This window comes from Ambystoma mexicanum, chromosome 10, assembly GCF_040938575.1.
Source record: "Ambystoma mexicanum isolate Mex_15411 chromosome 10, UKY_AmexF1_1, whole genome shotgun sequence".
Taxonomy (NCBI): Eukaryota; Metazoa; Chordata; class Amphibia; order Caudata; family Ambystomatidae; genus Ambystoma; species Ambystoma mexicanum.
Window position 1 is genome coordinate 702172280 of NC_090932.1, and position 27948 is coordinate 702200227.

Below are 27948 nucleotides of genomic sequence, written 5' to 3' on the forward strand. Positions count from 1 at the left end.
TCTAAGAAACATGTGTGCCGAGTTCCTGAAACCCCACAACCGAGTTAGGCTCTCTGTTGGAGGAATTGTATGCATGTAGACACTGCAAAGCGCATGATGGGCCAAAGAATTTTCAAGAGTACTCTTAAGCACATTTACGGACAACACATATTTACCAATTCATCAAGGGCTACATATCTGGATCTGTGTGATCTGCCCACAAATGTTTTGTTCGTGGGCAGACTGCCGACAGTAAAAACTGCTTGGGCCCCCGTTTTGACATTTCATTGAAATGGGGGCGCAGGCAATTTTGCGCCCCCTCCTCCCCCGACTCCATTTTTAAGGCTACACGGGACACCCCTGCAGCCCCCGAGGCCTCAAATACCAGAACATGAGGAGCGGGGGACACCCCCAGCAAACCACGATCCTCATGTTCGTTATTTTCAGACCCAAATTGTTCGAATAAATTCGAAGGAATAGTAATGACCGAATTTGTTCAAATCTACCATGTGTTAAAAAATGTGCGAACAATTTGGGTAATACGACATTTTACACATTTATCATTTATTGCACAAGCCAAAAATGGTACATTGACAAAGAACCTGACAACTTATAACTTGGACGGAGGAACACCTTGGAGTGCACAAACATAATGCCACAGTATACCCAGTAACAGTGAATTGTAAAGATCACCACATAAGACATAATGCATAGCTCTAATTTTCTGGTGGCCATGTGCACACTGACCAACCAAACCCTGTGTTTTCCCTTTGTATTCTGGGACTTGAAATTTAAGAAAATGACAAATCTTTAACTACAAGCAATAACAAGACTGGATGACTTTCTCACACATGGCTAAAGGAAACTTGGAAGCTCTGCAGAATCCAGAAGATATAAAATTTATGTGAGTGGGGCATTTTTAATTGACATCAAGAGACGTAAACTATTTTAATATTGATATAAAATAGTAAATGTTACATATGCTATTAGAGTGACAACTTGATTGATTTTATTTTAAAAAAATGTATTACATGTGTACAGTGATACTGAATTAGGATGTTTGTATGATAAAACAACTGCAATTTGTGATCTTTTCCTAAGTTACTGTAAAGTTTGTAAATACGTTTCTCAATAGATTCACATTTGCTAACAAGTTCACCTGGAAGTTGTTATGCATGTGGTGTGAAGACCAGTATCTAACCACCTCTACTGTATTTGCGTGACTATAAGCCGACCCTTTTTCTTTTCTAGCTCTGTTTTGATCAATTTTGTCTGTGGGGTTCATTTTGTACAGGAATCAGTGTCGGATTTACCCTGCCTTGCAACTAACTATATGTATGTGTGTATTACAATGCTTTAGTACTCCAGTTAAAGGTTGCAGATCAGCATAGCAAAAATAATGTTCTACTATGCATTATGGCAAGTGTTTTAGTAAAACCTCTAAAATAATAAGCCAACTAGTGACAATCAAGTTCAAACTACCGCATTTTGCAGAAGTCATTTTCAAACCAAATATGTTTTTCTAGAGTGTCAAAGATCCACACTAGACTCTCTGGGAGCCCGGAGGTGCGAGCCTGTGAAAGGCCCAACACCTCCTTTTGTCCAATCAGGAATGCCAGGTTCACACAAGAGACAAGGAATTACTGTGGTTTATTATAGCCAAAGCACCACATACATGGAAGAATGTCCAGGCATCTCTCAACAGACCCAGTTTTGATGCATCTGACATCACAATTAGCTTCATTCTTGGGAACCGTCTCAAAAACCTATCTTCACTTGGGATAGGCTGTTGAGTAGTAGGTCCCATATAGACACTTATGGAGGTGGTGTGTTATTGGACAATGTAGTGTCAGGTGGTACGCTTGGCCATCCTCAAAAGTTGTAACACATAATGAAGCCCCATGATTGGTCGGTGACCCCCACTGTCCACGCATAGGTCCGCTTGTGTTTTTGGGTGAGCCACAAGGCCCCAAGCCTGGGACAAACTGTTCCCATCCCGTGGAACACTTGTGAATGGTGCAATTATGTATCTGCAAGGTGCAACTATGTCGGTATCATGACAGTGTGTAGTCCATAGCTGCAATGAGCGCGCTCCGGTTCCCAACGTAGAACTGTAACGCGACTAGCAACTTTGTTGCAGCTATTGTCTGGATGGCGGAACAGGTTGCCCTTCCCAGGCCCAAATCTTGGCAGCCCCTTAGCTCGGCCAGATCCCATGCTTAGAGACCACGTCTGTGAGCCCAGGACCTTCAAATGATTCTGTATTTTGTTACCTCTGGGGTAGAATTGGCTCTGCTATATGGCCTAGTGGGCCTTCTAACCCAAGTTTGGAGGGGGCCCCGTTCCTCCTGACCGAGTCGCATATGTGGACCGGCATAGAAAAAACACTTGACAGATGTTGAGTCCAAATTATCCATATACTTTGAGACATTACAAATTCAGGACTCCATAGAGCCACCCCACAAATAGCAAGGGTAGGCCTTATACGTCATAGTATAGTGGCTGCTAACTGAAGACTTTCCACCCTCAAGTCACCTTTTTATTTTACTCGGGTGTGCCCAGTAGCCAATTTTGTAAGTGAATTACTTTATACACATTGCTTTCAAAAAAGGGTTCCCTGCTCTAGTTCGCCAAATTTGTTAAGGCAGATGGTTAACTTTTCTCTATGCACACAAAGTACAACTCGTAAGCACTGAAAGATTATCATACAGAATAATGTTTGTATTTGTTATCGAATCAGTTAAAAGCTGTTGGAGTATAAATCAGTCCAATCCATACTAGAAGGTAAACAAGAATTAAGCACAAAATCGTCCGGATTCCTTTAAACAATGTTGTGATGTTGAATTGACAAAGGTTACAAAAAAATCTTCCGTTTGATTGCATATGTATAGTAGGTTTAGAAAAATAACAAAACATTTTGTTTAGAGCCCTGGTGATCGTTGAATTTCCAAACCACGTGAAAGCTTGTTACAATTACAATGCTGATCATTGAAAGACAAATCATTTGCAATACAATACTATGCTGAATTATTCGGCTGCAATAAAACATCGAGTTGTATATTGAATCATCTCGCTCGAATTCTCACTTTAAAATTTCAATTTTTAAGTATTTCAGAAACTACCAGTTATTTTGGGCTAATTTGTAGACGGTCCCCAATAAACCTTTATTAAGTACACATTTTTGGCCTTAATGTGACAATGTCAATCGTGTGATGTAGAAGTGGTCTAACTGCACACCCTTCCAACAAAATAAATGCAATAAAAACATATTTACCACAAATTTAGCAGAAATTAAAACAGCTGTGATTCCAAGCAGCTGTAAGTCTTTTCTGGGGCAGAGATGGTTGCATAGGTAATGGTCTAGCAGTTTGACAGCGAGGTACAGAGTTTCGTGGGTTAGAGCAAAGTTCTCCTGCAAGTGCAATAACAAAGGGAAGGTTACATTACAATGGTTACCTGGTAACAGCATTAACAATAGAGGAGTGACAGGAAAGACAGCAAAGTAACACCAAACTATTTACAGAATGCTGCATCGCTATCTTTTCATTCAGAAAAAAAATAAACAAACATCTTATATCACGTGCATGTGAAGAGAAGAGGAAGAAAAGAGGATATGGAATTTGATAAAGTACTTTTGGAGCATGGTTGCATGAAAGTAAAATGCCAGAATACACCTACAAACAAATATGGATACAATGTAAGACTACTATATTTACACTCCTATGAACTACTGCACCACAATTTTACCAACCCATGCTTGTGATGGACCTTGGAGTAAAGGCAAATTCGATGATGCAGAGATTTAATGTCATTCACCACTTACTTGACAATAGGCAGAACAGCAGGCCACCATTAGCCAAGCATGTAATGTAACCAATGGAACGCCAATGTTGATGACAGCATTGAAACCAATGTATTCAACACCAGTTTTGCTGTCTTCCTAACTTGGAGTGAAGACAGCGTGTGCTGCTCCAAACCACACGCCACAAAGGTTTTCCCACGAAAAAAGAAAGAACAAAAAAAAACACAGAGAAGCGTAAGTAGAGAATGGCGTAAACAATGCGTTTCAATTTTAGCTGGGGGCCAGAATACGAACAAACGTCAAAAAACGTAACAGTACATTTTGTTGTGCTTTAATCAGAATCAAAGCAACAATCTATATCACTCAATGTTTTAATCTGGTGCAACTGTATGGAGTCTAAATCTGTTGGCTTCATTTCTTATAACTTTAAGCTAACAATGTAATTCTGCATTTTTGCCCCAATGGAAAAGCTTTTATGACAAGCATACCCGAGGAAATTGCGCTGGCCACATTCTTGTTTAAGCAAAAGCAAGCTGCAAAATGTTTACTTTAAAAAGTAGCTTTACCCCATTGTTACCCCGGTACTACCATTTTGTAACCTGGCTTCACATTAACAGTTTTTTTTGTTTTAATCCTCGTCCACTTAACCTACAATTAGCAGGTAAAGGATGGTCGACCATGTACATACAGTATTCAATCATACTACCAATATTTTAACTGCAGGGCATGGAAAACGCTCATTTAAAATGGTCCGACCCAGAGGCTTGACCATATTTATACTCTGGTATTATAGATCTGTTGGAGAGATTCCGGCGCACAGACATTAAATAAAGATATTATTTTTGAACTGGCAAGAAGAATTCACACTTTTGTAACTAAACCAGGGGCATGGTTTGATGACAATGTGTTGTACCAATTGGTATGATAAAGAGTGTAGATCTACAAACGTGACATTTAGATTAGGATAACGAACGTAGCAGTTGGTTCCAGAAATGAGATCCAGAATCTGAAAAAGGTGTATAAACTGCTCTTAGAGGAGACAAAAAGTCTATATAGGAGAGAAATGAAAGGAGCTCACAGATGCAGTATCGAACGGTAGTGTAGCATTCTGGAGGCTGCTTCCATTGGGAAACGCTGATGGAAGGAATGTAACAGGTAAATATTAGTGAAGCCATTTTGCAGAGGCATTTCACTTAAATTGTATTCTGAAACTATATATACCTCCTTTATAATAAAAAAAGAGAAGTCTTAAAATGTACCCGATAATGGAAAATCTGATGTAATACAATTTACCAACGAAGGTTACAACATTTAAAAGCCCCAGGACCTGGTGGCAAACTTCCAAGTGTGTTCAAGGCTGAATTAGAGATCTTGACTCTGGCTCTCGTCACCTCTTCAACACTAGCTAAAGTCTCTACTGCTCCCTTATCCTGGACCACTGTTGAAATATTGCCACTACATTAAGGTTGTAGAGAAGATCTGGCAAATCACAGGACAGTTTCTCTCTTGGCTGCAGTGGGAAAAATCTTCACAAAGGTGATATTCTATCATCTGAGCTTGGTAGTGGATCATTGATCACTTGCAGGCAGGTTTTCAGCAAGGGCTGAGCAGAGGTTTTGGCTTTTCTCTTTACTACAAAAAGAGGTTTTACTAAGGAAAGCTAACCTTCATGTAACACGTGTAGACTTGAAAACAGCTTTTTGTGAGGTCTCAAGGGTTAAACTGAGACGTTAAATTATGCTAATACCCACCTACATATCTACTAAACGCAATTCAATGACTTTATAGTAGCAAGGTTTATCACGATCCCTATAAAGATTAGGGCTGTACCGAATATCATATTTAGTATTCGGCCAAATACCAAATAGTTTGTCAACTATTTGGCCCAAGCCGAATAGTTGCTTTATTTAATAAATCGTGTTCCAAACTTCAAAACACAATTAAAAAACAAATAAAGCACCATTTTAAATGCATTCTATACTTTTATTTCTCTTCATTGTAATTAATGTAGCATCTTTATTTAAAGCATAAAAGCCAGAAATAAAGCAGATTTAACCAAAATGACGGGACCAAATGTACAGAAGATTGTTGCATATTCAGTGCCAGTTAAAGTAGGAGGCTTCACAACTGCAAAAGGACTGCCTTTGTGAATCAGATGCATTGCATTCTCTATCCAGTTGCAAAGTCAATGTGGTCGAGTTTCAAAACTTCTTTGCAGCTCACGTAGAAATGAATATAATGGTTCATGTCGGCTCATGCAGGACAAAAGTCAAGAGGAAATCTGAAATGCGTGAACTCCATCTCACAACTATTCACACCACCCAAGCAAATGCTGCTCACTTTTCACTTATCTTAGCCACTCCTTCTCACCAATACACAAACATATGCAACTTATAATTCCTGATAAAATATCAGATGTTAAACTCAGGACTCCAGTCCTTAAAGAATGGGGGGAGGGGGGACTACGACGTACGCAGTGGGAAGTGGCATGACAAACTGAAAGTATCTATGCACAATTCTTTGTCTTTTCTAACTGAAAAAAGTGCACATTGCATATAAACATTTGCCAAAAGAAAAGCCTCCACCTCCCCTCTCGCTGTCTCTTTCTCCCTTGTTTCCAAGATGGTCCTTTCCATCTCCCCCATCTACGCCAACTGCAATACCGTTACGTATCCTCCCTCTCACTAAATCTGGGTGGAAAAAGAATAAACAAGACATCCTTGCTGCAAACCCAGGCCTCCCAATTGCAGACACTTATGACGGAGCTTACTCTAAATCTTCACTGACCTATGGACCTCCCACCTTACAGCTACTCTCCCACCTTACTCTTCCACATCCATTAATGGTGGCACCAAGTGGAAAGTCCTCCTTGCAGGCTTCTTCTCATCTCGCTGCTGCATCACTGTTTACCTCACGGGCACTGTCTTGGTTCAAGGCCCTCAGGCCAACCTCCTCTTTGACCAGATCCTGCCTTCTCTCATCAACTTCCTTCTGTCCCCTGCCTCTCCCCATTCTGCCCCTTCTGCTCCACCTCCCCAGTCAGATGCCCCACATGATGACACTCTGCCTCTAAAAACCTTCAAAAGTAACAATCATCTCCACCTGGCGACCCTCAACACACGCTCAGCCATCAAACACTCTGCTGACATCTGCCTTCTCCTTGAAGACACTGACCTGGACATACTTGCACTCACTGAAACTTGGTTCAATGCCAGCTCAGTTGCTTCCTTTGACTCACTCCTCCTGGACGGCTTTAAGATCACTGCAATGCCTCACCCCACCGGGCTTGCGGTGGGGTTCCTTTAATCTTCCCAGAGCGGATTCCTTCAACCATCCTACCAACTTAACACTATTCATGCTTTGAGAGCCTAGTGTGCAAACTGGTCCTCTCTCCTTCCTCCACCTTGACCATTGCTACCATCTACCGGCCCCCTGGCACTTCTCTGTTCCTCTCTGAGTGGGCAGACTTCTGTTCCTCCACAATCTCTTCCACCTCCAACCTGATACTACTACTAGGTGACTTGAACATCCACCTTGAATCCCCCTGTACAGCAACCACCCCCTTCATTGACCTCTGCTCCTCCCTATCCCTCGCCATTCTTCCATCTGGCCCTACCCATTTCTGCTGGACACACACTAGATGTGATAATTCACTCCAAACTCTCTCTCCACTCCCCTGTTCACCCCTCTCGCCTGGTGTGACCACTCACCTGACACTTGAGTCCTTATGGCCCTGTGACAGCTCCTCCTAAAGCTCTGCCAACCACGTTCTCAAACATCTGTCCGATGAAACTAGTGTCAGCTGCCGCCTTCTCCTCCACCTTCATTCCCCTTGCCCACCAACACAGACCCTACCACTGATTCTGCCCTCAGCTATCTATCCATCCATCACCAACACCCTTGACATCCTTGCCCCAGACATGAGGATCCGCCTGATATCTGCCTCCAAGCATGACATCTGGTACGACACTGATCATGCAGACGAAAGTGCAGGGCTGATGAACGGAAGTGGCACACTTCAGGTTCACCCTCCGACAAACTAGCTTGCCGCCTGATCCAGAGATACAAGCTCTCCATCTGTGCCCAAAAAAAAAAAACAGCCCACATTCAGGCACGAGTGTCCAATGAGTCCAACAACCAAGCTGAACTCCTCTGCCCCCACTCCTTCCCAGGCCCTCTGCAATGCACTCGCCCCTCACTTCACTTTCCAAACCCAGGACATACGGAGTAGCCTTGTCTCACACTTTTACAATATAACCCAATACTCTGCCCCCACCCTTCAACAGGTTGCCCCTTGCTCCTCCCAGAACCATCAAGGAAAATATTGCATCTCTCGCCCCTGCCCTTGCTGATCTCTGCAACCACTCCTTTGCTACTGGCTTTTTTTTTTTTATCGTCCCTCAAGCACGCTTGTATGACCCTTCTTAAAAACCCCTTTGCAGACCCTTCCTACCTCCCCATTTCAATCACCCTTTAATAGGAAAAATGCTTGAGAAGCTGGCCCTCCCCCAACTCAACTTTCACACCGAACTTGTTGGCGGCCTACATGACTACAAATCTGGATTCCGAGCATCCAGAAGCACAGAAACTGCTCTTCTGAACACTAGTGAAGAATTGCTCACACCAACTCTCCTGTTGTCCTCATACTTCTTGATCTTTCTTCTGCATTGGACAAAGGGAACCATTCCATCCTCAGACTCCATGACACCCTTGAAATCTCGGAGCAGGCACTGGACTGGCTTACTTCCTATCAGACCGTTCCTCCAAAACCATTCTGGGCCCTTTCTCCTCCCCTACTTCCTCCTCCTGTGCCATCCCCCAGGGCTCCATTTTCTCACCCAGGCTCTTTAACATATACCTTTCACTTTTGGCACGACGACTCCTCCCCTAGCCTGCAGTGCTACGCTGATGACAACTTTTCATAAAACTTCCCACTGATGCCTCCTTCACCCCCGACTGCCCCTCTGCCATACGGGGCTGGTGCACTGCTAATGACCTCTGCCTCAATGCCAGCAAAACTGAGAGCCCCCTGTTGGGTCCCCGCACCCTACTTTTTCCCTGCACTCTGGCCTTCCTCCAAGCCCCCCCCCCCCCGCCTCCCTTCCCCTTACTCCTCTGAAGCCAGGAATCTTGGAATCATCTTTTACATCTCCCTTTCCTTCATCCCTCATGTTCATGACATTGTCAAGAAGTCCCACTTTCAGCTCTTCCTTCTCAAAGGAACTCTACCCTTCCTCACCTTCCCCAGAGACTCAATGTTACCCCGTGCTCTGGTCTCTCCAGGCTAGACTACTGCAATAGCCTCCTCAATCTTCTTTGGTCCACCTTGCAACCCCTCCATCTAACCCAGAATAGGGTAGCAAGACTTCTCCTTGGCCTCAAGCCCAGGGACCGCATCTCCCCTGCCCTACAAAGCCACTCGTGAACTCAGCACGATTAAATTCAAATCCCTCTGTATTATCCACAAGGACATCTGGGGCCATGGACCACCATCTTCAACGCTTCCTGACCAAATACTCCCCTTCTAGACTCCTCCATTCGTCTGGCACCAACTCTGTGTTTTAAGTAGTTTGCGAAACAGAGCTAGTGGTCGATCACTTTCCTCGGCTGGCTCCCTCTTCCTCTGTCTTGAGGACCTCCTTAAATTCTGAAAAAGCCTCAAGACCTTTCACTTTACCTCTTCCTTCTCCTCCTCTCTTCACTGCTAACCATACAGTAGCATGACTGATGTGCCAGGCCGTTATGTGTCTTCAGGGCCGTGTCCCCCCCCACATCTCTCTCATCCCAGCCACTGTCTGTCCACTGCACTTACTTGGCTCACCCTACCCACAGGTTGCACATACTCTCTTCTTAGCACTTACCCTGAACACTTTGTCATGGCCACAACAGCACCAAGCCCTCACCCACCTCCCCTCGCACATTCTGAACAATCAGAAGGCGTAGTAGGTTCATCTCCACTCCCTTTTTATTCTCATTTGTTTGCAATGTGAATTCAATTATTTATCTTTGTTTTAATACATTGTCTACCTTCCTAGGTCCCCACCCTGTAGCCTTGTGGGCAGTTTAGCTGATTGTATAAATGCCTATCAAGTGACCAATACATACATAAATAAATGTCAGGATGAGTTAGCTTGGATCTCCCTTCCCCAAGTTTAGAACACGGGGGAAGAAGGAATCTTGGAGCACAGCACACACTCCAGCTTTCCCAGCACGAGTCAACAGCTCCACTTGCAGCTTTCAGGACCATTCATGGCCAAGTCTGGTTTCTCTTCAAAGTCTCTTGCCTTCGAGGGCCCGATGTATTCAATGACAAAAAAGTTCCTTCAACAAAATGAAAGTTTGTTTCCTGGTTTAATTTAGGTGATGCCTTCACCTGTGGGTGCAGACCCTTCATTACCGTCAGCCTCCCCCTCTGGGTTCACTATGGCTTTTCCTTCACTCACATATCTTAATGTCTTTTTACATAGTTCCAGTGGACATCCCTCGGCCGGGTTCACCTTTGACAACACATTGTTTCTTGGGACTTTAGTGGACTTTGCCCCCCTTCTCATCAGCATCTCTTCCTTGTTCACTCTTGCCAACTTTACATTCATATTTACTTTCAATGTTTATGGGATTCACTTACCTTGTTTTCTTTATAGTTATTAGGACAAAGGCTTTCAACTGTATGGTGATTTTGCTTGACCTCCTGTATGACCACTTTGACCCATCTTGAAGGCTCTCCTACGGCCTTCTGGAATCTGTAGTTTCACTCAGGAAGGGATCAACGAGAATTTCTCTGAGCAGCACCCACGTTGTGCCAGCACTCTTTTGCAGCTGGTCTCCCCTTTATGTTACAGTTCTTCATGCTTTGTGACCTTCATCAACGGACCACTTTGCGTTCCTCTTAACTGGAGTCAAGGCCGGTACCAAGGAAGCAGGAGTCTCCATTGTTCCGGATTTTCAGCATCAATACACTCTGTGTACCATTGACATCTGTTGCAGCATACCTGGGCTATTGTCCTCGGCCTTACGATTCTTTCAGCAGAGGATTTGCAGGGTTTTGTCGAAGAGGCCAAGGTCGTACCTCTCCTTGTCAGCCTCTCGAGATTTGCTGCCTTTATCCCCCTCTTGAAGCGCCCGGTCTGGATAGGTGTCTCATCGTGCAGTCTGCCTTGCTCGTATTGTGCTCTCTTGATCTACTTTTTATCCCTGTGGGTAAGGGAAAAGAGCCATCAGGTAAACTACTCTGGTGTTAGCCCGTACTCTGGTGGGTCATGCAAAAGTGTGCGTTAAAAAATGGGGGGCAGCAGTTTTTAATGTCCTACGTGGTAGGATGGGGAAAAGGTGTTTCAAGAAGGGGGATACTGTGCCTCACCCGTTGGTTTCCCACTCCCTGAAGAACCCCCACCATCCAGGTGATCCTCCCTCACTGGTCCACCCCCAGGAACTGGATCCAATAGCAATGGCCTTGTCCTGGCCACCTGAATGACAGATCCCCGGGGACGAGCTAGGGAGACACCATCAGGTTTCTCACATGGCACCATAGGCGCTCCCCCGCACTGAGCGGTGCCTGCAGCAATTTAACCTTAATCATGATTATGTGCAAAATACAAACGGGCGCTCTGCTCTTCAAGTGCTGAAAACAGCGGATATTAGTGCAGTGTTTGGTAGCCTAAAAAGGTAACTGGAACACGGTAGCAGAGCTGTCCGTGAGAAGGGTCTGAATCCCTCAACGGGTAATGGCAAAAGACTCTTTTCCTGTAAATGTTACTCATGAAGAGCACAATATCTACAATTTACAAAACTAAAGGAACGTTGTACAAGTCAATTCCCATCCACTTAATCCAAAGGGAATTTTCAAGTGCCTGTCTGCTTTTAAGATTGTGAAACACTAAGGCAAAGTGTGTTCCGCGAAATGCAGTACTGTTGGGCCTCGGCAGTGAGCATAAGCGCATTTAGTGAGTACCTGGAAAACCAGGTGAAATGGTTACTGCTGCACCTTGAATGCAATGTAAAGGAGAAGGACTTGGGTATGTGACAGCATCCAGGGTAGGAAATGAGCTGGAACAAGACAGCTGTGATCTGGCTAAGTTTGTCTTGTTGGATTTCGCCCACGATCAAGCACCGGGCTAAGCAAGCCCAGCAGTCATCAGAATATGCTCTTGAGCGGGAGCCTTCACCCGAGCTGTGGGGTCAGTAAGCCGATTCATACAAGCTCTGTGCAGAAATAGCCCAAGCCCTACACCCAGTTGATAAGCTATCCAAATGGGTATATATGGCTTGAGAGTTTGACATCTTTGTTGGGGATGGGCATTGAGACAAATGAAAATAGCGAGAGCCCAATTTCCATTAATTGATCATAACTATTTCCTGCAGAATCAACATCGGACATGTTACAATGCCAACAGTATGTACTTTAGTGTAGACATGGCATTAACTGGCCATGGAGGGTAGCAGGTGCAAAATGGTGCCAGTACCTGGGCATGCAAGAGCAGTGTCTTACAAATGCTTAATACTTCTAGAAAAGCCAAAACTGTTGGCTTTGCCAACGCATGTTACATTTAAACGTTTTCTATATCACAATTGCCAGGGGCCTGTTCAATTGCAGAAAATAAAAATCCGTAAACAAGATTACATCTCCAAATAAATACAAAACAAATTCTTAGAGCAAGTACCAAGAAATAAAGCCAAACATACAAAAGCGGCAGGAATACTGTAAATATACATTGTTGTGCATTACAACTGGAAAGATCATTGTGAAGTTATCCCAAAAGCACTACACATTAAGACATTACAGTATTCATTCAAAGCATTTGCACACAATACCTGGACTTCTACCATCCAGTCGACTACAACAGTCCTTTCTCCAATCCCAATGTCTGGCTGTCTGTTGATGTAGCTCTCCAGAGGAAAATCGGCCTAGAAAATATAATGTATTCAAGAATGAATGGGCATGAGATTGCCGAGTGTTAGGGGAGGGAGGGGGGGATGCAGCAAGTCATTTTTAAAATGTTTGTTTAAAGTATTTTTATGAGCATTTGTATTTTCATAGCAACCCCCCCCATCCCCCATTTTCCCCTCCCACCCCTGTACAGCTGCTTACATTTCTTTTATTTCGTCCCATCACCATACAGTAATACACAATATACAAAGTCCAATACTCAGAACAAGTCTAACAAATTGATGCTTTGCGGACACCAGTTCAATCCATAGTCTTTGGAGGAAATCCAATAGCAGGTCCCAATCTTCTTTAAACGTCCTCTGGTCCCCTTGAACTACATATGTCACCCACTGTAAAGAGACATAGTGCCAAATCTTTGCTAAACATTCTTGTCCTGTGCGGGCCAGCGCTAGTTTCCATTTTTGGGAAATAAGCGAGAGAGATGCCACACTAAGAATCATATATGCCTTTCATTGAGGGTTTGACAGTAGAATGTCCAATTCAACACCCAAGCCCAACATTGCTTCCCTGAAGTCTCTACACAATTGAGGCCCGAATACAACTTTAATTGCCATATTATCACTGTTCCAAAATCTTTTCAAAATTGAGCACTCCCACCATGTATGCCCCCATGTCCCTGTTTCTTTACATCCCGCCAACATTGACCAGACACATCTGGGTAAAGTGTATGTAATTTCTCAGGTGTCATGTGGCATTGCACCATTACTTTAACCCACATCCCTCGAATCTACAGTGCCCTCATGAAGTGAGGCATCCATGAACAGCCTATACAGTGCTCCTACCATATGACGGTCCCCGGAATTTGTGGTCAGATACTTTTTGAAAGGGGGGTGAGGTCCCTCACAGCCAAATTTGTATTTCCTTTAGCCAATGTCACAATTGTGTAGATCTAAACCTTTGCTCTTCGCGTATTGGAAATAGCTGTTAACACTGTTGGAATGTTCTGATCTCCTGGCCGTCCACCATATCGGCCACCTTGTGACAAGCAGCCTCATCCTATTGCTGAAAGGCTTCCTGCTCTTCCACTGTTGTAAACCAGGGTTTATGAAAAAGAGACATAACCCGCCGCATCCCAAATGTTCCCCATCATAGCAGTGATTTTACTCCTATACATTTTCATGGGCCAGTCAGCCTTCTGACACCACAAGACTTCTAGGGGCCTGGCAACTCCCGCTCTATCCATCCGCAGCCAAATCTTTTTATGATTCCCCCAAACCACTCCGATATTATCCTTAACTGGGCTCCATCAGCACTTTCCAAGCCACCCTTTGTTTCTTTCCCTTTCCATATGAACCTCCCCACCATCTTATTTAGAATATTAAAGAATTTCTCAGGGACTGCCAATGATAAAGCTTGCAAATACTACAATACCCTTGGGAGCACCATCATTTTTATAACATTAATCCGACCCATCCATGAAATTGAAAGGAAATTGCATTCCTCTAGCCACTTTTTAATTGAGTCTAACAAAGGGGCAAAATTAGCTTGATACATAGATTCCAGGGAGTTTGCCATCGTAAGCCCTTATTTGTTCTCATATACTGACCCAAATCTAAAGACTGCCCCATTGAAAAAGCTCCCCCACTGTAGAACCATCATTTCTGATTTATGGTTATTCATTTTCAGGCCTGCCACTTCGCCAAATTTTGCAAGTTCTGTAGTTAGCGTTGGCAAAGAGCTAGCTAAATCTGTTGCCATTATAAGCAAATCGGCAAACGCCATTCCCACTTTAAGCTCCTTCAAATGCATGCCTCTAATATTCTTCTCATACCGGATCTTGGAAAGAAATGGCTCCAAATGTATCACGTACAGAACCGGTGACAATGGGCATCCCTGCATTGCACACTGAGACACCCCGATTCCCTGTGATATAGAACCATTAATGACTAACCGCAACACAGGTGACTGATAGTTAACCCTGACCAATCCTAAAAATCTCATCCAGAACCCCATTGCCTCCACAGTGCAAAACAAAAAAAGACCACTCCACCCGGTCAAACGCTTTTTCTGCATCGAACGTTCATACCCCCACGGGAAGTTCTAATGTGTTTACCTTCTCAATCAGATGATACATCCGCCTTGTGTTAAAAAATGTTTGCCTTCCCTTGACAAAGCCGGACTTATCCGGGTGGATGAGTTTGGGTATTCATTTTTCCGGTCTTGTTGCCAATATTTTAGTAAATATTTTTGCATCAGTGTTAATAAGAGCTATGGGTCGATATGATCCACATTGTATTCCATCATTGTTAGGCTTGGGAAATAACACTACCTTTTCCTCCTCCATGTACTGAGTAGTCCATCCCAAAATAGTAAAGGAGTTAAAAAGAAGAGGTAATCACTGGGGTTTTTATAGCTTTATACGTTTTGTAAAACAGACTGAAAACCATCTGGATGTGGGGCCTTATTCAATGGTAAAGACAAAATATCTGCTCGTACTTCCTCTGGAGTAGTTTCCCCTTCCAACCCCTCCCTTTCCCCTTGATCAATTTTATTTAACTGGCATTGCGTCAAATATGCCACCTGAGATTCTTCATCCGGGGATTCAGTAGTATATAGCACAGAGTAGTACTCCGTAAATGCCTGTATTATGGCTTCCGACGAGGAGCTAAAGGGGACCGGTTCCATTCTAATACAGAGGTTAGCCCTTGCTTCCTCCTCACCTGCCGCGCCAACATATGATCCTCCTTGTTTGCCTTGATTTAGCACCACTGTTTTAGCAATAATAAAACCTTCACTACCTAGTCTGTTGTAGATCCAGTTGTCCCTTAACGTGCCTATATTCCCTCATTAGGGTCACCCCCTATCTGTTCCCATTCTACTCCTCACCCCCTTCAATTGACTCTAGCTTGCCCTGTATTGAGGCGAGCTGCGGCTCTCATACAGCCTTCCTTGCAATAAACTCTGCGCATTACCACCTTAAAGGCATCCCACAACATCTGTTCCTGCATTGCCAGAGTCCTATTCCTTTAAAAAAACCTCAATTTTACTCCGTACCACATTCATTATGACCGTGTCCCCTAATGGATTTGGGAATTTCCAGCGCCAGACCCCAGACCCTTACAGTTCCTGCTGTATATCTATTAATATGGGGGTGTGATATGATCAACTAATGGGCCCCTGGTCCATGTCCCAATAAAGTACCCGACACCCATATATAGAAATGACCGATGGACATGAGAATAGAATGTGCACCCTTTGTTCCCCTCAGTCTCTTTCCAGGAATCTAGCATGGCTAATTGGGTCATACATGCTTGCAGTTTTTGTGTGGGACCCCTGTAAATTGAATCTACTATGGCACTGTCTACCAATGGATCCCATGCTACATTGAAAATCCCCATTAGTAGGACTTGTCCCACCACAGATGTCTCAAGATTGGCCAACACCACCCACATAAATCCATCCTGCCCTGTATTAGGTGTGTATAGGGTGGCCATTGTGTACTGTAGACTCCCCATTGGATACGGCCAATGATATATCTGCCATCCTTGTCCAGCTCTATCGCACTTATCTACAGTCCTACCAATCCCCTGAAGGAACCCCTCCGTCTTTCCCTTAATATTGGATTGCACTATATGTGTGCACCCTTTGATCCTTAATTTGTGGCCGTCACTCTTACGTATGTGGGTCACAATGTCCGGTTTTCCCCGCCTTAAGACATCTTCTACCTTGCGTCTTTTAATTGAAGTATTTAAACCCCCAACATTCAAAGTCAACAATTGGAACCCTCATTTACCCCCATGGACCTTTTGGCATGTCAATTCTTTTAGTAGAGGCTGTCCTGCTCTCCCCAACCCCAACAACCCTGCCCCAACCCACCTAGGACCCATACCCTCCCCAAATTCCAAGTGCTGGATCACTTCCCATCTTCCTCGGCACAACCCCTCCACTCTACCACCCGGTGGGTAATTACTGAACCATTGCCCAGGCTATTCCAGGTCATACCGCCTCCCTCAAGACCTGGGCCATAATGTACCTAGTTGTCTCCTCTGGTGAGAGTTTGTCAATTCTTTGCTGCGACCACAGGGCCCCTCTTCTTCGATGGTAGGTCTCGTACTTTCCTCCACTCCCATTGTTTAATCTTCACCGACACTTGTGGCAGCCTCAAGCCTTGCTGCTCACCCCATTCTTCCTCAATTTTCATTGTCCCAAGACCTTTTTTCGTAGGAGGTAATGCGGTTTTGGCATCCATCGCATGAAAACAATCCAAATGGGAACGTCCATCTGAATCGTACTTGGGGCCAGTGGTCAAGGCTCTGTCGCAGACTCATCATTCTTTGCTTCACCAATGTAGATTGTGCTAGATCTTGATATTGTATTTCGAAGCCATTCACTTTGATGGGACTTGCGTTTCTAGCTGCCTGAAGAATTGCCTCCTTTTGGTGGGATCATTGGAGAGCCGTTTCTACATCGTGAGGTCTGGCACCTGGTTCTGCTCTTCTAAGTCCCACCCAATGAATGCGATCCAGAAGCACCTCTCCCCCGCCTCCAGTTCCAGCAGATGGTCAAATATCTGTTGCATTGCGTCCTTGAAGTCTCGGCCCTCCACTACTTTGGGCAGCCCTTTTACCATAATATTTGCTCTTCTCAAGCTATTTACTGTATCTCCGATTTTGTGTAGCCATTGAAAGTTGGTCAGATAATGCATCTATCTTGCGAGTGTCCTCAGCCAGCTCTTGAATGGCATTTTCGGTGGCATCAAGTCCCTCCCCTAACTCAATATCTCCCTTCACCGCTAGCAAGGATTGAGCTAGCTCCATTCTAATCAGACTCAACTGTGACTGTATAGTCTTGTCATCTGCTTGCTAAACGCTTTGAAGATTTGCTGAAACACTTCTTTGGTTACTGCTTGACCATATTGGTGACCATCACGAGCCCTCCAGCTCCTGGAGTCCATCTTCACCCAACACTGTCTCCCATTCCTTCCGCCAGAGCATCTGTAGTATCCCATCTTGCTGGTTCCTTGCCAATTATGGGAGTAGGAGCCCCTTCCTTGGGTTGTTTAGGCTTGTATAAGGGGAGGGTTCTGAGAGTTTCTCTCTGTCAGCCTATTTCAAGGGTTTGAGTCTCAGTCTTTAGCTCGCCATCCTTTTACAGAAGAGACATTTCCACTACATATCAGTCTTTGTCCTGCCCAAGTACAGTCCAGCACCAGAATGCCAGGCTATTCTCTTCTGCACAAGCGTACCAACAGCAACCCCAGACGCATGTTTCGGCCTGGTTGGGCCTCATTAGTGAGGTGGAGCTGTGCCTCTCTAAGAACAGTAAGCAAGGGTTCAACGTCTGAAGAATACAGCTAGAAGATCAATTTAGTGGTAGGGGCAGTTAGCTAGTATAGGTCTGGGCAGATAATTCTGATGATATTCTAACAAGCACTTTAACAAATTCCCACATAGCAATGAAAAGATAAGAAATTCCCACATAGCAACAGGGCCTGAGGAGGGGTTATCTTTACGTTAAATAAAGACTGTCATTCAGTAACACCTCACGTTGCCTTAGAGCAGCTTTTATGTGAGAAATACCTCCTACTAAACTACTGGGTCACGGACACTGAAACCACCCCACTAATAAATCAAATATAGAATAAAATACCCACATGAATATTATGTAATTCTTAATTTTAAGTTAAAACAATCAACACAAAATGGTCTGTCAATCCTCCCAACTATAAGTAGAGGGTAGAACAGCGTGCACAATAATACACAGTACAATTACAAGCCTAGTGAAATATCCCTTTTGTTTCTCTATTCTCTTATTGCGTTACTCCAGGTCTAGGCCCTAAAATGTTCATAGTTTTCGTTAGTAAACGACCTGTAAAAAGGCAGTTCCTGCACCATTCTATTTGTAAACCTACGACTTGTTATGGACTTAAAAACGAATTTCAAATAGTTCCTAAACCAAACCTATACCTAAAAATCAAAACTAGCAAAGGTACCCGCAGATCACACAAAAAAAAAAAAAAAAAAACACAGCAAGTACCAAAAATCGAAAATGGAGGAAGGCAGACAGGCTCGTGTCTCCTACTGCAATACATGGTGACCTAGGAACAGGACTGGATGCTGATGGAGACTGCGGTGTGCTGAAGCTGCCACTTCGGGAGTGTGTTTTACATTAGAAAAGAGCGTGCGTTGGTATATTCTGCTGGGTTCACAGAAGCTGGCAGGGCGTGGGATGCCTGATGCAGGAAGCGGTGCAGGGCTCAGAGGCTGGTTTTAGGTTTCTGGTCCTTCTTTATAACCGGTCCGCTCTGAAGGAAGTGCAAAAGCCAGCAGCAATGGGCCTGCTAGCCCCTTATATTTTAGGCCTTGCTTTAAATGAAAGGCTAACTGCAAAGAAACCGATTGTTTAGTCTTACAATCTATGAATTAAAAGATTGAAATGGGCTGGGACAGTGTCCATCATGCTTCCACAGCACATTATGAATGCAGGGATTCTCTTCAAGCTCATTGGGTTTCTGGCTGTTGTCTATCTTTTGTTTCTCTCTAGCTATTAGGCAGGAACCGGGAGTGAAGTCAGTTCAAAAGGGACTCAGATGTTTCCCCTGCTGGACTTCAACCCAGCCACAATGGTATGGAAAATGGCCCATAGTGAGAACTAGTTTGTTGGACGGCACCCGACCCCAGTGGTACGGATGGAACCCAGTGTGCTACAGATACTCCTTGTTAAGTGTTGAGGCTCGGCAGATCCATACTTGGTTCATTGATAACCGAACGCAGAAGTGTGACATCTCTTATACTCCCTGTATACCACTAAAGCGCGGATGACACTTTATGGCTAGGCAGGTTCCTGGGACAGTGTGGATGTCTGCGCAACTCAACTTTGGCTATAGATTAATAACTGGCTGAGGGGGGGATTCAATTTTTCATTCTATGTTAAGGCATGAGCTATCGTTTTTTGCTTGTATATTATACCAGCCAAAGGTGGCCCACCCAATCTCTCTAGAAAAAGGTGTCAAATAAGGTCACCATCAGGCAAGGCAGCACACATGGGGCCTGCAGCGAAAGCCTTCAGGGTCTACACCAAATCTCTTCACCAAAGAAAAACACAAATCCAGGAGCAACATGACTACTTAACTAATGAGCACACAAGTGCTCCAAAACAAATTAAAAAAGGTGTGCTAGTTGATTTACCATCATGCTCTCCCCTCCTATACATCTTCTCAGTTCCGTTTTTCTTCTTTCATGTGGACAGAGCACATGGAGGAAGCAGGGTAACACTTGGAATGGGTGTCCGGGGAGCTAGTATTCCCAAATTGCTTTGGAGAGTGGCACCTTTATTTTTTTTCAACAAGTGTGCAGTGCTAATGACATGGGACCAATACACCCCCTAAAAACTGCTATGGGGTAGCAGCGACAGCCATTCAACTTCACTGCAGTCTAGTGCATAGGCAGTGGCACGTGACTGGTAGCTTTCTGTCTTTTCATCACTCAAGGGTGGAGCAGGATCTGAATGCGACCTCAATATCATGTCCTGCACAGGAGTTGCAGCACTGAAAGCGGCTACCAGCAAGCCAGAGGGCAGCCTGGGGGGGGAAGCTGTGTCCCACCTCTTTTTCTCCCAACACACAGTTCCACAGATGATCACAGGAGCTCTGTTATGTTTAATTTTTATCCTCAGAGTGGTGGCCAAATCAGGCCTTGGACTCCTTCGGACCTCCAAAGGATCTGCTAACAGACAGCATCCCTCCTAAAACCCCAGTCTCATTAGATCTGAACGAAAATGCAGACTTTATATTATATGGTAGCCAGTGGGGCTGAATCATGTTGCCTGTCCCGAAAAGGAATGACAATAGATTTATTAACCTACGGATTTCTTCAGATAAGGGTAATAGACAGTGGTCGAAGTGTACGAAAAGTAGTGGGGCTATGTTCCCTGCCGGTCTGCCCCACTCCCCACAAACCCCATTGCTGCACCCCTCCCACACACAGTCCAAACCCCCAAACAAACACCTATTATTTAAAGGAATGTTCAGTGCAGTGCAATGAAGTGCAAGCTTCAACTTCTTCCTACACTTTTATCTTAAAACGAAACCGTTCCGGAACGGTTTGTTAAAATAAACGTATAGGAACGGTGAAACTGAAAAATAAAAAGTTTAGGAGCACCGCTCCCACCCACTTCAACCTCTGGTAATAGATGACCCTTTTTGAGGCACACCTGCAGGGTTAAATTACAGCCCCGCACACAAAAGGAAAGGCCAGGCTAGGTCTCTAATTTGAAATACATTGTTCATGTGGCAAAGCACACTGGTGAATTAAAAGCCTGCCTTAAAGCTTCAATACTGCTAAATGGGCCTAGCAAATGCAAATACTTTCTGCAGCGGGAATGTTAAAGGTGCTTAAGCAGGACATCACGCAGGCATTAACACTGGAGATCCAGTCCTCAAAAGACTCTTTGGAATGGTCTATCACAGAAATAAGTTCCAATTTGACTGGCCTTGAGACCAGGGTCGATGAATTAGAGAACCTGGTATGTGAACACGAGCGGGAAAATGATGACCTCCCCAAAAGAATTCAGAATGTGGAAGACAGGTTGGAGGAAATGGTGACCAAGCAAGCGGACCTGGAAAACCGCTCAAGGAGGAATAATATTAGGATTCGGGGAGTGCCAAGGCAGGTTCAGGAACTCGCTGAATATGTGCGTGATCTCTTCAAAACTTTGTTGAACCTGGGAGATTCTGATGAACTGATCCTGGACAGGACTCATCGGGTGTATTCCTCTATACAGCAAAAGCGTAACCTTCTTCCTGATGTCCTGACTAGAGTTCACTTCTTTCGGCAAAGAGGAAATAATGGCGGCAGCTAGAAGGGTAGAAAAGGTGGAATTCCTTGGCTCCAGCATATCACTGTTCTAGGACCTCTCACCATACACTTTGGCAAATCGCAGGCGCCTCCAGAAAGTCACCACTTGGCTGCAAGTGAAAAAGGTCCGCTACCGATGGGGATACTCGTGCAGATTACGGTTTGAATATCAAAATCGCTCTTACGTCATCGGTTCCGAGGAAGAAACAGATGAGTGGCTACGAAACGTCGCTAGTGAGTCTGGTGCCAAGGGTGCTGATGTGGAGAAGAGGTCGGCTCTTAGTTCCACGCCGAAGGACAAGAGGCGAAAGCCCAGGGATTGGGCCTTAGCTAAAACACCCAAAGCATCGTAAGATGTGGAACAGGAAAGCAGCATTCCCCCCCTGATCCAGTTGCGACCGTCAAGCTGAAGAACTCGCGCGCCTCTGCAGAGAGCTTAGAAGGACCGACAGCATTACAGTTTGTTAAGTTGTGACAAGCAGGTTCCCTTCTCTGTGGCAAGTATTTGCCTTAATATGTGGAAGATGTCTGCAAGGCGATTGACAAGGAGCGGCTGGAAGTGGTCTCTGGGCTCCCCAGACAGGGCATTTATGTTAATAAGTCGAGATCAGAATGGTTCTTCTTTCGCCCTGTTTTGGGCACAGTTACAAGGTGACTGACGAAGTGGGGCTGGAAGTCGTCCCCAGAATGATTGGGTGGGACACGCGCACAAATAAACCGGTATGATGTCTGCTTACCTCGGGTCCTGCTCCGGGTGTTGCTGTTGGGCTGCTGAAGTATCCAAAGATGTAATAATGCCTGATGGGGCTTGTTTGCTCACTCTCCAGGTGTGCGATTACTAAAATTTGGGATATTGTTGGGATGAATCTTAAGTGTTAAGTTTGGTGCCCATCACATGGATTATGCCAATTATTGTTACCCTGAAAGGGTGGCTGTTCAAATCAGTTGCATTAAGAGTTTGGCAAGCAATTGGTGATTTGTTCTTTTATTAATTTCCTTTATTCTTCCTTTTCTTTTTTTGTATTTTTATGTTACTTAAGGAGTCTAGTCTTCAAGGTTTGTGTCAGGGTTTGCACTTGTCCGTTATGCTCGGGGTTTCATGTGTCCTTTTGATATGCATCTGATATGCAATATGGCGAAATACAAATGTTAAAATTGGTGATTGAAAAGAACCAATCGCATTGCAGGCGAGGTTTACTTGGGCTCAATGGGCATGGGAAACTAGTGAGGCGGATGGGGAATGAGGTTGGAGTGGGCTTCTATTCCTTAGCTATTCTGAATGGGGGATGGTGATGGACACTTGCTCGAAGGAGAAAATGATATGGCTATGACTGAATTTCCACTGCCTCTCCCTGAATGTGCAGGGGTTCAATTCTCCGATTAAACGAAGGGCATTGATGCACCGCATGGCCAACCTAGACTCCTCGCTCCTATTTCTTCAGGAGACTCACTTGCTCCCATCTGATGAATTCAGGCTTAATAATAAATTATATCCCATGAAATGTTGCGCCTCTTCGGGGAGTAAGAGAGGCGGGTTGGCCATCCTGGCTCGCAGGTGAACTCCGTTTGTGGTTTGCAAGACGCTGAGAGATGTGTGGGGCAGATATGTCCTGGTTGTGGCCATATTACAGGGGAGGAAGGCGACACTGGTTTCTCTATACGCACCTAACTCACAGCAAGACATGTTCTTTGGGTCTTTATCCAAACTCCTGTTTGATGCGGAGGGTGAAATTATGATTGGGGGTAATTTTAATGCTGTGGTCAATCCTCCAATGGACAAGTCTCTCCCTCCAACTAGTTTTGACAAAAATAATTATTTGGCACTTACTACGCTCTTGCGAGAGCACTCCCTTATAGAGGTATGGAGGTTTTGTCATGCAGAAGAGCGAGAATATACATACTATTCTGCAGTGCACAGGGGATTCTCCAGGCTGGATATGTTCTTAGTGTCTGACAAGCTTATAGCCCAAACAATTGATGTAGATCTATTACCTAAAGCCTTGTTGCATCATGCCCCGGTACTATTAACGTTGTCCCCCCTTAATGACTCTACACCCTATACGCGCCTGGAAGCTGAATGAGTTCCTCCTGGAGGATTCCCAGTTCCGCTCATGTATTTCAGAGGCTATATCCCATTATTTTAATGAGAATGAGACAGATGAACTGCTTTATACTACGATATGGGATGCTGCAAAGGCTGTGCTTCGGGGCCATAGTATAGCTTACTCGGCAGAGAAGGGGAGGGCAAGGAAATGAATATATAGTCCCAGCTGGAGCAGGAGCTCCGGAAGAGGGAGGAATCCCATAGATGTAGACCCACTCAAAGGCTGAAACGGTATGTTAGGATAGCCCAGAGGGCTCTTGAGGCTCATCACATGAGCCGTGCAGCATATAGCATGATGAGAACTAAACAATAATTATTCTAAAGGAAATAAAGCCAATCAGGTTATGGCGGCTAAGTTGAAAATGCGTGCTAGCCGTAATAGGATTGAAGCATTGCTAGATTGGGAGGGGGGGTTACCTCGGAGGGGGATAAACTCGGTATAGTAGAGGGGTATTTCAGGGACCACTCTGCCCCCCACCAAACAGATCTGCATATGGCTGATGGGTTTATATGGGATGCGCACTTGCCACAGCTGCCTCAAGCAACTCGAGAGCTTTTAGAGGAGCCAATTACAAAAGAAGAGGTAGAGACTGCGATTCGATCCCTTCCTTTGGGTAAGGCCCCAGGGCCGGACGGGTTCACAAATAAATTCTATAAGACATTCAGGGCTGTGCTCTCCCCTTACTTAACAAAACTCGAACGATATCTGGGCAACCGGTTCGGTCTCGGCATCTATGGCAGAGTCAACTACGACACTGATTTTGAAACCTGGAAGGAATCCGGTTGAATGTGCATCCTATCGACCTATTACTTTATTAAACACAGATGCGAAACTGTTGAGTAGGGTAATGGCAGGGCGCCTAGGGGAGGTTCTTCCGACGTTAGTAGAGAAAGACCAAACAGGGTTTATACGCAATCGTTCGACGCACGATAATATACGTCAGGCGATAGATTGGATAGCTTTGGCCCCTAGACTGCCAGGTAAACTGTCATTATCACTAGATGCTATCGGGCCTTTGACAGTGGGCCTCATTACAACCCTGGCGTTAAGGGGTTAACAGCGCCGTAAAAGGCCGTAAACCCTTAACGCCAGATTCACACTTTAACGCCTGCTTTTTGCAGGCGTTAAAGTCCAACCCGCTAAGGGACCTTGGTGCTAATTACGGCACCGTAATTTACGGTCCCATAATTAGCGCCTTCCCCATTCCCATTGAGCCCTATGGGCCAAAAATGGGAATGGTTATTTACCGCCCCGCCAACCTTGGAATGGGGCGGTAAATCCGCCATCCACCATGGCGGAATCCGGCATGGACCATGGTGCTAATAGCACCATGGTCCAATGCCAGGGTTGTAATGAGGCCCAGTATGTCCTGGAGTTACTTGCAGTTGGTGCTGGAGAGATTTGGATTTGGCCCTAGTTCCTTGAAGTTGATCCTCTCCAATTATCAGCTCCCCTCTACTAAAGTTAAAGTGAACGCAAATTGGACCCCAGCAATACGTTTATATAGGGGTACTAGGCAGGGCTGCCCCGTCCCCTTTAGTCTTTGCTCTAGCACTAGAGCCCTTGGCACAGCATGTTAGATTGAGTGGGGAAATCATGGGCTTTGAATTCGCAGGACAATGCCATAAGATAGCGTTATATGCGGATGATTTGCTTTGTTTCTGAAACGATGCACCCAAATCCATCTCGCCCCTGATGAATTTTTCCGATTTGCAAACATTTCCGCTTTGAGGTGAATGCTAATAAAACGGTGGGTATGGCGTTAACTGAATCCCTGGAGGGTCTGGCAGAGGTACAGGCGGCTTTTCCCATCCCCTGGTCTCCCACAAATATTCCTTACTTCGGGATTAAATTGACCCTGACCTATGCAGGCTTATTTAAAGCAAACATACCGGCTCTGTTGAGAGAAGCCAAAGGGTGGCTCCGTCGTTGGGATTCACAGGAAATCTCTTGGCTGGGCAGGGTGAGCGCGGTGAAGATGTCCCTTATCCTGAAGCTGCTGTATGCCTTTTATTCCTTACCGATACAGATTCCTGAAGGGGACCTCAGACATGCAAAAGGAGCTAGGACGCTTTGTGTGGGAAAATAAGCCTAGAATCCCAAATAAACTCCTAATGAGAAAGGCGGTGCATGGGGCATAGGTCTGCCCTCTGTTTCGCGCTACTATAGAGTGTCAAAGGTTGCACCGATTCTAGCCTGGGGACGCTCTTCGGGAACACCTAAATGGCAGGAAATTGAGCAAGCAGCTGCCCCCTTTCCATTGGAGTACTTTCCTTTCCTGCCCAAGGAGGCGCTGGGCTATTAGGGAGGATTGTTGCCCACGACACTGACAACGCTTTGAAGTTGGAACAAGGCAAGTGCGCAAAAGGGATCGCTTTGGGGTTGGGTCCGTTGTCCCAAATCCGGCGTTTACGCTGGGACTAAAGCCCAGCTCATTTCAAGGCTGGAAGTCAGATGGGCCCTTAAGGCTCAGGGACTTGTATGTGGATCAGAAACCGCTGACATTTCAGGAGTGTAAAGAGAAATTTGGGCTGTCAGAGATGGAACGGTTTAGATACATACAACTTTGAGACTGGTTGACTAACAGGGAGACTCGCCAAGCTGCCAGTAGAGCACCATTAGGCATAGAACTTAGAATTCTTGAGGGGCAGAGCTTCCATAGTCTGGCTGCTTGTTATAGACTTCTGAAAAATGTCTGAGGGCGAGAAGCTTCCTTACATGATGGCGTAGGAAAGGGAATTGGGAGTTGAAATCCCAGAGGAGTCCGGGCAGCGAATATGGTATAGAACCCACAAGAGCTCTAGGAGTACTTTGGTAAAAGAGAACGCCATCAAGATCTGCTTTCGTTGGTACTTCCCACCGACCAGGTTGCATGCAATGAATCTAGATTATCCGGATAAGTGTTGGCATGGCTGTGGTGAGCGGGGTGATTTGGGGCACATGTGGTGGCATTGCTCGGTCATCCAAACCTATTGGTTTGAGGTCCCTTCCAAGATCAAGGACATCACTGGCACTCTGCTCCCCATGGACCCGGGCATACTAATTCTGGGTGACGTGCCTGAAGATGGGTCCTTCCCGATGACGGGCTCCAGAGCAGCCCTAATCGCTCAGTTACTTATTGCGGCACAAATTACAAGGGCTTGTTTCTGGAAATCTGTGGAAGGACCACACGTGGCGTATTGGTGGGTGAAGGTGTTGGAATTGATGGGTCTTGAGAAGCTTACTGCCATGCTAGAGGGGAAGCTCTCGAAATTCATGTGGATCTGGAACCCTTTCTTGGACTATGTATTGGACAGAGAGCAGATGTTCTTCCACCCAAACTTAATGAGACACTTTATGAACTCCTGACAGACTTGATATTGCTTACGATTGCACAGACTTGATATTGCTTACGATTGCACAGACTTGATATTGCTTACGATTGCACAAGTTCGTTATATAACATTTTATTTTTTTTTCCCCGTTTTGTTTTTTCTTCTCTTTCTCTCGCACCGTTCTCCAGTTGATTGTTGATAAATGAATTTGTTCTTGATCTAGCTAGGCTTGATGAATTGATATTGTATTGTTATGCTTTGTTGAATGGGAATGGATTTCTGGGGAGGGAAATTGAATTGATGAATTGCTGTGCACATTTTCCTTCCCTTGTATCGTTATTGTTTGGATCAACTGTTTTTAAAAACTCAATAAAAAGATACATTTAAAAAAAACACTATTAGATCGGAATTGTTGTCAACTCAAGAATACAAGGGCAAATGCCAGCATGGACCCCTGAGGGTAGAGGGCAGAGGTGAACCATCTGCTGCAGGATAATCTCTTCAGCTTATCAGCTCTCAATAAACAAAAGGGCTAAAACGCTACCCTAGCCATAAATTAGAATTCACCCCAGAGACTACAGATCCTCTGAACCAGGTGATTTCAAGGAAACGGAAAAATGAAACTACAATTTATCCATGTTAAATATATGGCCATTGACTTTAATTACAAATGATTGTATTCAATAACTTTGAGAGCATAGTAGTTACAGAGTTGTAACCAATCAAATTGTAAAGCTGTTGTCAAGGCAATGCTGCTGATATCATTGGTATCTGAATCAGATTGTTTATATCCCAACGACCAGGTCAAAAGGTGTTTCTAGGTGCCCGAAAATGTTAGAGATCTGAAAGTTGGGGAGCTACTGACTTGTTAAATTAGATATTCGATTAGGAAGTTTCATATTCCCAACTATGTTCGTTTTGGCAAAGGGCTAAAGACTGTAGCACGCCCATGCAATAATGTGCCAAAATGAGAGTTCGCTCCACATATACCTCATGGTGAGGGGAACAT

General features: G+C 44.8%; 1 protein-coding gene across 1 annotated transcript in view; it reads right to left on the bottom strand.

Moving 5' to 3' along the window:
- The window catches only part of LOC138493213 (G2/mitotic-specific cyclin-B3-like), a 491616-nt gene that overhangs the window by 117019 nt on the left and 346649 nt on the right, over positions 1 to 27948 (bottom strand). Inside the window, exons 7-8 of the mRNA XM_069620365.1 lie at positions 12590 to 12682; positions 3254 to 3391 (exon numbers count right to left, since the gene is read on the bottom strand). Coding sequence (XP_069476466.1) covers positions 3254 to 3391; positions 12590 to 12682 — 231 coding nt within the window. The remainder of the gene's footprint in view (positions 1 to 3253; positions 3392 to 12589; positions 12683 to 27948) is intronic.